We start from the raw sequence: 12,405 nt of genomic DNA, 5'->3' as shown, positions 1-12,405 counted from the left end.
TGCGCTACCTTCTACACCGCGGGTGCGGTGTGCCTACGGCACATCAACCAAAAATCCAAAAATGTCGACCGCGGGTGCGCTGCAAAACTGACCGTGGGTGCGGTCTGGTCTCGGTCATTACGCAGCGGGTGCGATGGCTTCCTGACCACAGGTGCGCTATATCTTTGGCATACTCATCAAAATTTTGAAATAAAGACCGCGGGTACGCTCTGGTATCTGTCCTAACACCGCAGGTGCGCTACACCTTGCACCGCGGGTGCACTGAGGCTACTGGAAAACAATCGAAATTCTGAAGCATGAGACCGCAGGTGCGGTGCCTTCTTGACCGCGGGTGCGGTCACCTCTGCAGTCAACAATCAACTCTACGCAACAAAGATCAAATCTCAACGTTGATACAATACAACTAAACATCAACTAATAACAACAACACCACAAAACAAATATAACCAACAATACTATAACCCATAATCCCAACTCTTAACATCACACTATAATAAATCTTAACCAAATAGTCAATAATCATACGAAATCTTAAACCGTACCGTTCACCTGGCTTGGCTATCACAAGGAATGTTTGACTCGTCAGACATAAAATCTCTAGAGACTTGTGAGTCCTTTCTGAAAGGAAAAATGACCAAGGCCCCTTTCGTAGGAAACATGGAACGTGCACATGATCTGTTCGATTTGATCCATACAGATGTGTGTGGCCTGCTAATTGTTAGCACGAGATTTTGCCTTTTCTACTTCATTACTTTACCAATGACCATTCGAGGTTTGGGTATGTGTATTTAATGAAATACAAGTCTAAAGTCTTTGAAAAGTTCAAAGAATTCAAAGCATAAGTAGAGAAACAATAAAGAAAAAGTATTAAAACAATACGATTAGATTGAGGTGGAGAATACTTGAGTACTGAATTTCAAGACTACCTTAACGAGAATAGGATTCTCTCACAGTGGACTCCGCTTGCCACACCCCAGTTGTATGGTGTGTCAGGACGTTGTAATTTGACAAGATGGACATGGTTCGATCTATGATGCGATTCAATGAGTTGCCGCCATCCCGTTTGGGGATATGCGCTTGAAACGACGGCAAGGTTGTTGAATCAAGTCCATACAAAGCCAGCGGATAAAACACCATATGAGATATGGATGGGAAAACCGCCCGAAATATTCTTATCTAAGAATATGGGGATGTCTTGCTTACGTGAAGCAGGCAGTGGGAGACAAATTGGATAGTAGAGACAATTTGTGATAATTTGTGGAATATCCAAGAAACTCTGTTGGATACTACTTCTATTTATCCTAGTGAAACAAAAGGCTTTGTTTCAAGGAATGCCACTTTCTTAAAGAAGGAGTTTCTATTAGATAGAAAAGGCAGGATGATAGAACTCGATGAGATTCGAGAACCACCCACTACACAAGCAGTAGAATCCACACCCCAACATCCAATCAAAGAAATACAAGCTTTTAGAAGATCCGAGAGGATCTCGAGGCCGCCTAATAGGTTGATCCTGCTTCTTGAAGAGGGCCAAGGTGAGCCCATTCCTGGATGTGATCCAAGAAATTTCAAGGAACCATTGTCTGATGCCAATTCATCTAAATGGCTTGAAGCCATGCAGTCCGAGATGGACTCCATGTATTCGAACCAAGTATGGTCCTTAGTAGATCCACCTGAGGGAATTGTTCCCATAGGATGCAAATGGATTTACAAAAAGAAACTTGGAGCGGATGGGAAGGTGGTGACCTTGAAAGCTAGACTTGTAGCAAAATGATATACTCAAAGGCAAGGTGTTGACTATGAGGAAACCTTTTCTCCAGTCGCAATGTTCAAGTCCATTAGGATACTGCTAGCCAAAGCAGCATGTTTTGACTATGAAATATGACAAATGGATGTGAAGACAGCGTCCTTAATGGGGAGATTAAGGAAGAGATTTACATGTCTCAACCTGAAGGATTCACATCAGTAGGAAGTGAGCATAAAGTATGCAAACTTCAGAGATCCATTTATGGACTCAAACAGGCATCAAGGAGCTAGAACCTCAGATTTGACAACACTATCAAAGAGTTTGATTTTGTCAAAAATCCCGAGGAACCTTTGTATACAAGAAAGTTAATGGGAGTGTAGTGACATTCCTAGTGCTTTATGTTGATGACATACTACTCATTGGCAACGATGTAGGGATGTTGCAGTCAACTAAAGTATTGTTAGTTGGTAAGTTCTCCATGAAAGATATGGGTGAAGCATCATATGTATTAGGAATACAGATCTATAGGGATAGATCAAAGAGAATGCTAGGACTCACCCAATCCACATATATCGATACCATACTGAGTTGATTCTCTATGGAGGAGTCCATGAGATTATATCTCCCAATGACTCATGGTGTGAATCTATCAAAGTCTATGTGCCCTAAGACTAATGAAGAGATAGAAACCATGACCCACATTCCATATGCGTCTGCCATAGGCAGTATTATGTATGGTATGATATCTACTCGACCTGATGTGGCATATGCACTGAGTAGTGCAAGCCGATATCAGTCGAATCCCAGTCCACTGCATTGGAAAGCAGTGAAGGACATTCTTAAGTACTTGAGAAGAACTAAGAATTTGTTCTTGGTATACGGGAGTGGAGAACTAAAATTGGAAGGCTACACTGATTCTAGCTTCCAATCAAATGTGGATAATTCGAAATCGACCCCTGGATTTGTATTCAAGCTCAATGGTGTTGCTGTCTCTTGGAAGAGTTCCAAGAAAGACACCACAGCGGATTCAATCACTGAGGCCGAATACATAGCTGCATTGGCTGCAGCAAAGGAGGGCGTTTGAATGAAGAATTTCATCCAAGAGTTGGATATCATTCCTCAAACAGGTGAACCAGTCCCGGTCTACTATGACAACACCGGTGCCATTACACAAGCAAATGAATCAAGGTCTCATCAGCGATCAAAACATATACTGAGGAAGTTCCACATAATCCGGGAGATTGTGGGAAAGGGAGACATTTTGGTAGAGAGTGTAAGGTTCTAGATTCATTAGTCTTCATTAATATGATACTCAAAGATATGATAATGCAAGACATGCAATGAGGGGAGAAATGGCATGAGAAATTATAGTTTTGAGTACAAGATGGACCGCACCCGCGCTTAGGAAAAGACCGCACCCGCGGTCCAAGAGCCACCGCAGCCGCGGTGAATGGGCAGAAACTTGGGCATTTTTACAGTGTAGTGACCGCACCCGCGGTCGTTGAATTTTGGAAAATGAAAGTGCTGCCGAAGCATGAGCGCACCCGCGGTCATGCGTGTTGCTTGAAAAATAAGACACTTGCCCTTGAACATGCAGATATAATGTTTTGTCCCTTGTAATTCCATACCATTCTCCAGAAAGAGATCGAGGAAAAGGGTGAAAGGAAAGAGAAGGATTTTTCATCTACAAAGCTAGCTTGTGTATGATTAAATCATCCAAACTTCAATCCAAATATATATTTGAGTTCCTTGCATCAAGAGCTACAAAAGGATGTAAGTTTCTTTACATTTCAGCATGGGTTGGAGATTAGATATTGGAGAAATTCTGATATAATTATGAATATGTGTTCTTATGATTATTGTGAACGTATATTCGCTACCGGATCGAAGAAGGAATATGATATGCGATTGTTATGAAATTTCAGATTATGTGGTTATGAGATTATGCAGATTTTCAGGGTTGGAAAGGGATTATGATATTGATTATGAGTTTTGGATATAGTTGATTGTTGTTTGAGTGACCGGTATTGAGAAATCACGTCGTTATGCCGTCGAAAGTTATACCGAGATTTATTATTGATTGTATATGCATTGAATTGAGTTGGTGATTGATATTGTACCTCTCAACATGGCCATTTCAGATTTCGATTGACAGATTTGATACCTACTTCGAGACTTCGATTTATTACGACGACAAGAAAGGTATAATTCATGTGATTGTGGGAAAGATACGACTCGAATCAGATTTGATTGGAGTTTCCCAACAAAATCACATACTAGATTTGGTATTGTTTATATCTTTGATATGATTTGGATTTGTTTATAGATTTATATAGGAGAGTCATTGACAGATTTCTCAAAACTAGACGTTCGGTGTATTGACGCATAGGAGCAGACTTCCTCTGATTGTAGACATTCGATACAGACACGACCGAAGTCTAGGAGTAAGACGTACAGTTACCCCGATTGGGAGGGTAGGTAACAGACATTGACGTCTTATTCACCTCGGGATCCCTAGAATAGAGTCGAGTTGAGTCAAGAAATGATTTGATTTGCATTACATGCTTATATAGATTGGTTTCATAGATTATGGAACCTATTATTATTGCTTTTATGCATGATTCATGATTTTGTATTAGCATGTATATATGTTTTATACTGGGATTTGTTCTCACCGGTGTTTCCGGCTGTTGTTATGTCTGTATGTGTGCATAACAACAGGTGGGGCAGGATCTGGGTCACGACAGAGATGAGATCGAGATAGCGTGGTGACTACGGGCGCAGAAGATCACTAGTGGTGTTGTACTAGACTTGGACTACTTGTATTTTGTATTTTGTATAAACACTAGTTGGATGGATGTGTTAGAACCAGACATGTTTATATGTTTGTAAATAAGTAAAGACCTTATGCTTATTTATATACATTAGAATTAATGTTAAAAAGCGAACAATTTGACCCACATTTTCTCACAGATCTAATTAATCCCAAATTGAATCGATTTAGAGCCCGGGTCCCCACAACAGGTGGTATCAGAGCAGTAGGTTCTGTAGACTGAGATAGAATAGAATGAGCGGGGTAGATCGAGTCATCTTCCTTGCTTTTGCTGTGCTAGCATGATTTATTGCTTTCCTTATTATATGTTGTATTGTATCTGAGTTGATTTATAGCATATAATTGTCAAGACTGAATCAGAACCGATTCTGGATCAGAGGTATATGATCAGAGGAGGGCTGAGACAGCTTGTATAGACTGTGTACTAACCTGTTTGACAACCAGATATGACGCCTAGAAGGATACCGCAACCAACTGCAGGACAAGTGCCAGATTAGGGGAGTACGTCAGGTACTCAGATGGACGTAACCGCTACCCCGATGGAGACTCTGTTGAAGCGGTTTCTGTCATTCCGACCCCCGACTTTGAAAGGCACTGAGAATGCAGCGGATTGTGAAAGCTGGCTGGATGATATAGAAATGTTATTTGAATCACTTGCCTATACAGATGAACGTAGAGTAAAGCTGATTGGGCATCAATTGCAAGAAGTGGCCAAGAGTTGGTGGCTAACGGCAAAACGAGCTCTAGAACATCGAAGTATTGACATTACTTGGAAAGTCTTTAAATATGAATTTTATCAACGTTTCTTTACCGAAAAGATAAAGGGGCGGAATTCGCCAACTTAAGACAGGGACAATGGAACATAGAAGAGTATGTTGCCAAGTTTTCTTCCTTGCTTTGATTTGCACCACATGTAGCAGGGAATGACGAGGCGGTCGCCGATCAATTCATAAATGGTTTGAATCCAGATATCTTCACCTTGGTGAACACGGGTGATAGGCACGAATTATATAGCATTTTAGGGATTTTATTTTGTCGTATTCGTGCTTATCTGGAATTTTTTATTCCGAGTTTCGCGCTTAATTCCTCTCATTATGGTTATTTGCAGGTTTGACCAAAAGATGGTGAAAGCCAAAGGAATGAAAGAAATGTCAAGCTCGCAGTGCCATGTCACGAAATACCCGGAAAAATAGGAAAGCTTCACAAGAGAGCACCCAGACCCAAAGACGGACCCCTTCTAAGGGTCCGTGCACATCAAACCCCAAAGAAGAGAAAAGCCGAGGCTACACGGACCTGTAACCGGACCCCTACACGGGGTCCGTGTCCTTCACCATCCGAGAATCGATTTTACAGAGTCTACACGGACCCCAGGACGGACCTATACACGGGGTCCGTGTCCACCATTCCGGAAGAATTCTTGGGCAGAGTCTACACGGACCCTTTCCCGGATGCAAGCACGGGGTCCGTGTATGCAATATCAGATCGAGATCTTGACGAAGATTTGCTCGTGATATGGAAAAGAATAAAAGGAAAAACAGACCAAACAATTAGGGTGTCGAAAATTTCAGAGAGCAGCCGACTTGGAGAGGAGCAAAAGGGAATTTTCGGATCTTTGAAGACGGCGACGGCAAGGGGAAAAACGCGAGAAATTCGTACACTTGTCACGCAAGAACCGCGCACCATCACTGAGAATTTCTCTTCTCTTTTATTTTCATATTTTTTAGACATGAATTCAAACATTAAATTTGCTTTTAGTTTTGAATTTATGGAGTAGTTTTTCTTGTGATCGGGACCACGATAGGGAAAACGACTGATTTTGTTTATTCGTTGGATGGTTTGATACATAAATTATTTTCTGTTATTGATTGATGTTTGCGTAATTTTCGTGCTTTTAATTTGGCCAATTATTTGCATGTTTGTCGTTCGATCTTGACTCGAAAAAGAATAGATTGAATTTAGCTTCACAAATATTAATCAACACGCGGTTAAACCGACTAGAAATAGTATTCGGTTTCAGTGTGCGATTCTAGGCGACAGCTGTAATTCTATCGTTGATGCATGCGTTTTTGTTTAATTAAATTCAATTAGAAATAATTGGACTGTTAAATGAAAATAGGATTATAAATTCTAGAAATAGATTTATAATTAAATTAGAGGATTACATCGTGACTTCGAATAATTGCTAGTCGAATAATTCCAGTGCTTGAATTTAATCAGAGTTTGTTATCGTTGTGTGTTCCCGGTCATTCTATTTAAATTTGAAAAAACCCCACGTTCCAAGCTTCTCTGATATTTGATTTAGTCATTAAATTAGTATAAATTAGTTTAAAAAGTCACTTAGTTGAAATAATAATCAACTTTAAATTTACTATAACTTGACCTAGTCCGCTTGATAGAATTAATCCCAACCGAATTCGTCGGTCAAGTTTTTGGCGCCGTTGCCGGGGACTATTCATTTGATATTAGGATAAATTATTTGTTTGAGACTAGGCTTTTATTCTTAACTTTAAATTTTTCATTCTTTCTTTAGCATTTCGGTTAATTTTATTTCAGCTTTTATACTCTTGTGGAGCTTAAATCGTGCACCTAAATTTTTGATTTCAGGAGTCGACTTGTGTTATATGAGCCGTGCTCAAGACGTCGAAGATCTAGTGCCACTTGATCTAGAGATTGAAAGCACTCTCCGCAGCATCCGTAGAAATAGAAGAAACAACAACTCGTCTTTGGAATCTGAAGCAGAATCTGAAATAGACCGTAAACCAGAAGTTACAGAAATGGCCGGAGAAGAAGATAATCGTACGTTGATGGAGCTTCATCGACCAGCATTTGAAGGTTATGGGTCTAGTATCATCCGCCCTACGATTCAGGCGAATACATTCGAACTCAAGCCAGGCATCATCCAGATGATTCAACTCCAAGTCAATTTTGGAGGATCACCGTCTGAAGACCCTAATGCACATCTGGAGAACTTTCTGTCAATCTGTGACACAATCAAGTGCAATGGGGTGAGTACTGATGTCATTCGACTCAGATTATTTCCATTTTCCCTACAAGGAGAGGCTATGGAGTGGCTTCGAGACCTTCCAGCTGGTTCTATCACGACATGGGAAGGATTGGTCGAGTTCTTTATGCACAGGTATTTTCCCCCAACTAAGATTACACAGTTAAGAAATGAAATCACATCATTCAGACAGAGAGATGGGGAATCACTGAATTCAGCATGGGCGAGATTCAAGAAGATGTTGAGGATGTGCCCGAGACATGGCTTTTCAATAGGCCAACAGGTTGAGACATTCTATTATGGGGTAGATCCTTCTGTGAGATCTATGCTCGATGCGGCAGCAAACGGAAGCTTGTACAGGAAAACGCCAACCGCAGTGCTCGAAATCATATCTAATATGGCCGAGAGCAATGTGGGTTGGCAAGACAGCCGCAGGGAGAAGAAAGTAGGATTCCTTGAGATGGATGCTCTGACAGCAATTACAGCGAAACTTGATGGATTGACGCATCAGATGGCACAGTTACAAGCACAGAAGTCAACACCAGTCAAGTCAGTGAATCAGATTCAAGGAAGTGCTGAAATGGTTGGTGGTTCATCTAGTGACATGCCATTCATGCCAGATATGTCCTGTGAGGGAATACAATGCTTCGGGGGAGACTCAGTAAATTATGTGGGAAACCAAGGCCGACAACAGTACAATCCATACAGTTTTTCATATAACCCATGCTGGAGGAATCATCCAAATTTTGGATGGAAGCAACCTGAAACTTCTGTTGAGCAACTACAGTTTAATCCTCCACAACATCCTACACAGCAAAGACCTCCTCAACAACCACCTAAACCGCCACAAGGTGCAGGACCTTCTATGCCACCTGGTTTCAAACCACAGGATAGCAAGTCGAATCTTGAGGATATGCTTGCCAAGTACATAGCTGGGAATGAGATGAGATGGCAAAACCATGATGCCATGATGCAAAGAGTGGAGACGCAACTAGGGCAGTTAGCGACACAAATGTCTACACGAGCTCCGGGTACACTACCTAGTGACACGGAAAAGAATCCAAGAGGTGTCAATGCTGTCACGGCAACGTCTCCCATAAAGCAGGAAGTGATCGATGTTGAAGGAGATGAGAAGGAGGAGAAATTACCCAAGCAAGAGTCCAATGACACAAGGGAGAAAGGTAAGTCTCTAAACTCAAACTCCAATATTGATATTAAGTCACTCCCATTTCCCCAAAGAGCAAAGCAACTGCAACTGGATACCCAATTTTCAAAATTTCTTGAGATCTTCAAAAAGCTGCACATAAATATCCCATTTGCAGAGGCTTTAGCTCAAATGCCCTCGTATGCCAAATTTCTTAAGGAGATTTTATCAAAAAAAAAGAAAATTGGTGGACTTTGAGACAGTTAAGCTTTCGGAGGAATGTTCTGCAATCTTACAAAATAAACTACCTCCGAAGCTTAAAGACCAAGGTAGCTTCTCTATCTCTTGTACCATAGGAACTTCATTTTTCAGAAAAGCTCTATGTGACCTAGATGCAAGCATTAATCTAATGCCATACTCTTGTTTTGAGAAATTAGAGATAGGTGAGGTGAAACCAACTACAATTTCCTTACAGTTAGCTGATAGATCAATTAAATATCCTAGGGGAATTGTAGAAGATGTGTTGGTGAAAGTCGATAAGTTTATCTTTCCGGTGGATTTCGTTGTGCTAGACATGGAGGAGGATCGAGAGATCCCTCTTATTTTAGGGAGACCATTCTTAGCCACTGGGAAAGCTTTGATAGATGTGCAAAAGGGCGAGCTAATCTTGAGGTTTAATGAAGAGAGTGTCATATTCAATGTTTTTCAGTCCATCAAATATCCTAATGATACTTCTGATTGTTTTCGAATTGGTGCTACTGATGAGTTTGTTGAGTGTGATTTACAGGGAATGATATGTGAGGACCCTTTGGAGGTTTGCTTAACTCATTCGTCTCCACAAGAATTGGGAAATCAAGAGCTTGATGAATGTATCTCCTATTTGGAGGCAGGCAGACCGCTGTCGAAAATGGTAAACTCTAGGATTGGGGACTTGGGCATGTCCCACGACCTTTAAAATCATCCATCGAAGAAGCCCCGATCCTAGAGATGAAACCTCTTCCTTCGCACTTAAAATATCTGTTTCTGCTTGATAATGATAAATTGCCCGTGATTGTTTCATCTACTTTGACAGGTAAGGAGGAAGAAAAGTTGTTGCGAGTGCTGTGAGACAACATCAAAGCCATCGGCTGGAGCATCGCAGACATTAAGGGGATCAGCTCTTCTATGTGTATGCACAAGATTCTAATGGAGGCCGATCACAAGACGTCTACTCAACCCCAAAGGCGTCTAAACCCAGCCATGCAAGAGGTGGTGAAGAAAGAGGTGATTAAGCTACTGGACGCAGGTATTATCTACCCGATTTCTGATAGTAGGTGGGTCAGTCCAGTACAAGTTGTTCCAAAGAAAGGTGGGATCACTGTTGTAAAAAATGATAATAATGAGTTAATTCTCACGAGAACTCTTATAGGGTGGCGTGTTTGCATCGACTATAAAAAACTTAACGACGCCACCCGTAAAGATCATTTCCCCCTCCCGTTTATTGATTAAATGTTGGAAAGGCTAGCTGGCCATTCTCTTTATTGTTTTCTGGATGGTTATTCTGGTTATATGCAAATTCCCACTGACCCTGAAGATCAGGAGAAAACCACTTTTACTTGTCCTTATGGGACATTTGCATATAAACGAATGCCCTTCGGTTTATGTAATGCACCAGCGACCTTCCAACGATGCATGATCGCAATTTTTCATGATATGATTGAGGATTTCATTGAGATATTAATGGATGACTTTTCTGTGTTTGGATCCTCGTTTGATACTTGTTTAGTTAACCTGTATAAGGTTTTGGAGAGATGTGAGGAGTCAAATTTAGTCTTAAATTGGGAAAAATGTCATTTTATGGTGAGAGAGGGAATAGTGTTGGGGCATAAAAATTCTGAAAATGGAATTGAGGTTGATAAGGAAAAGATTAAAGTGATTGAGAAACTCCCAGCCCCAACCAACATTAGAGGAGTGCGTAGTTTTCTTGGGCATGCGGGATTCTACAGACGTTTTATAAAAGATTTTTCTAGCATTGCCAAGCCTATGACTAATTTACTGATAAAAGATGTGCCCTTTGATTTTTCTGTTGAGTGTGTGCAGGCATTTCGGATCCTGAAAGAGAAATTGATCACAGCACCTGTGATGATAGCACCTGACTGGGGGTCGCCATTTGAGGTGATGTGTGACGCAAGCGACACAGCGCTAGGGGCAGTGTTGGGGCAAAAGAGAGAAAAATGTATCCATGTCATCCACTACGCTAGCATGACACTGTCAGCTGCCCAACTGAACTATGCCACTACAGAAAAAGAGCTCCTCGCCGTGGTGTTTGCTTTGGACCAGTTTAGATCATATTTGTTAGGGAGTAAAGTTGTCGTGCACACCGACCATTTAGCATTGAAATATCTGATGTCCAAGAAGGATGCAAAACCAAGACTAATTCGTTGGATTCTTCTTTTGCAGGAATTTGACTTGGAAATAATCGATAGGAAGGGCACAGAAAATCAAGTTGCAGACCATCTCTCTCGTTTGGAAAATCCTATTCAAGGAAATGACTTTATTCGAGACGATTTTCCGGATGAACAACTCTTTGAAATCAACAGTTTACCATGGTATGCCGATTTTATTAATTATCTATCAAGTAAGTTCATTCCTCCCCATTTTACTTATCAACAAAAGAATAAATTTTTCTCCGATTTGAAATATTCTTTGTGGGAGGATCCTTATTTGTTTAGAATATGTGCAGACGGTATAATCCGTAGATGTGTACCCCAGGAAGAGGTAAGTGAAATTTTGTTTCATTGTCATGCTGGTCCGGCTGGAGGCCACTTTGGGGCAACTAGAACTACATCCAAAGTCCTCTAGTCCTGTTTTTATTGGCCTACTCTTTTTAAGGATGCACATGAATATGTCACAAAATGTTCAAATTGTCAGCGCACAGGTAATATCTCCAAGAGACATGAATTACCTCTTAATAACATTCTTGTATGCGAATTATTCGATGTGTGGGGAATAGATTTTATGGGTCCTTTCCCGATCTCTTTTGGGAACAAGTATATTTTGGTGGCCGTTGATTATGTGTCTAAGTGGGTGGAGGCACTTGCATGCAAGACTAATGACTCTAAGGTGGTTGTTCAATATCTAAAGAAAAATATTTTTTTCACGTTTTGGAACACTTAGAGCCATTATTAGCGATGGGGGTACTCATTTTTGCAATCTTCAATTCGACAGTCTGTTGGCAAAGTATGGGGTCCGACATAAGGTGGCTACACCTTACCACCATCAGACTAGTGGCCAAGTTGAGGTACCAAATCGAGAGATTAAGCGCATTCTTGAGAAGACTGTCGGTGCTTCAAGGAAAGAATGGTCTAGCAAACTTGACGATGCACTTTGGGCTTATCGCACTGCTTTTAAAACCCCCATCGGCATGTCTCCTTTTAAATTGTTGTATGGGAAATCATGCCACCACCCTCTTGAACTTGAGCACAAGGCTTATTGGGCTACTAAATTTTTAAATTTTGATGCTAAAACCACATGTGACAACAGAGTTCTGCAACTGAATGAATTGGACGAATTTAGGTTGGAGGCCTACGAGAATGCCAAGCTCTACAAAGAGAAAACCAAACGCTGGCATGATCAAAACATCGTCCATCGAGAATTTGTGGTAGGACAACTGGTCCTGCTATATAATTCTCGTCTGAAACTGA

General features: G+C 41.0%; 1 protein-coding gene across 1 annotated transcript; it reads left to right on the top strand.

Annotated features, from left to right (window-relative positions):
* The first annotated feature begins 7,198 nt into the window (after positions 1–7,198).
* LOC140807026 (uncharacterized) lies at positions 7,199–9,677 on the top strand. Its single transcript, XM_073163678.1, has 2 exons — positions 7,199–8,759; positions 8,986–9,677. Exons 1-2 carry the CDS (start codon positions 7,199–7,201, stop codon positions 9,675–9,677), a joined length of 2,253 nt encoding a protein of 750 aa, XP_073019779.1.
* The last annotated feature ends 2,728 nt before the right edge of the window (positions 9,678–12,405 follow it).

The sequence above is a fragment of the Primulina eburnea genome, chromosome 1 (genome assembly GCF_022965805.1).
Source record: "Primulina eburnea isolate SZY01 chromosome 1, ASM2296580v1, whole genome shotgun sequence".
NCBI classification, from domain to species: Eukaryota; Viridiplantae; Streptophyta; class Magnoliopsida; order Lamiales; family Gesneriaceae; genus Primulina; species Primulina eburnea.
The sequence above is the reverse complement of the archived record's forward strand: the minus strand, read 5'-3'. Positions and strand labels throughout refer to the sequence as shown.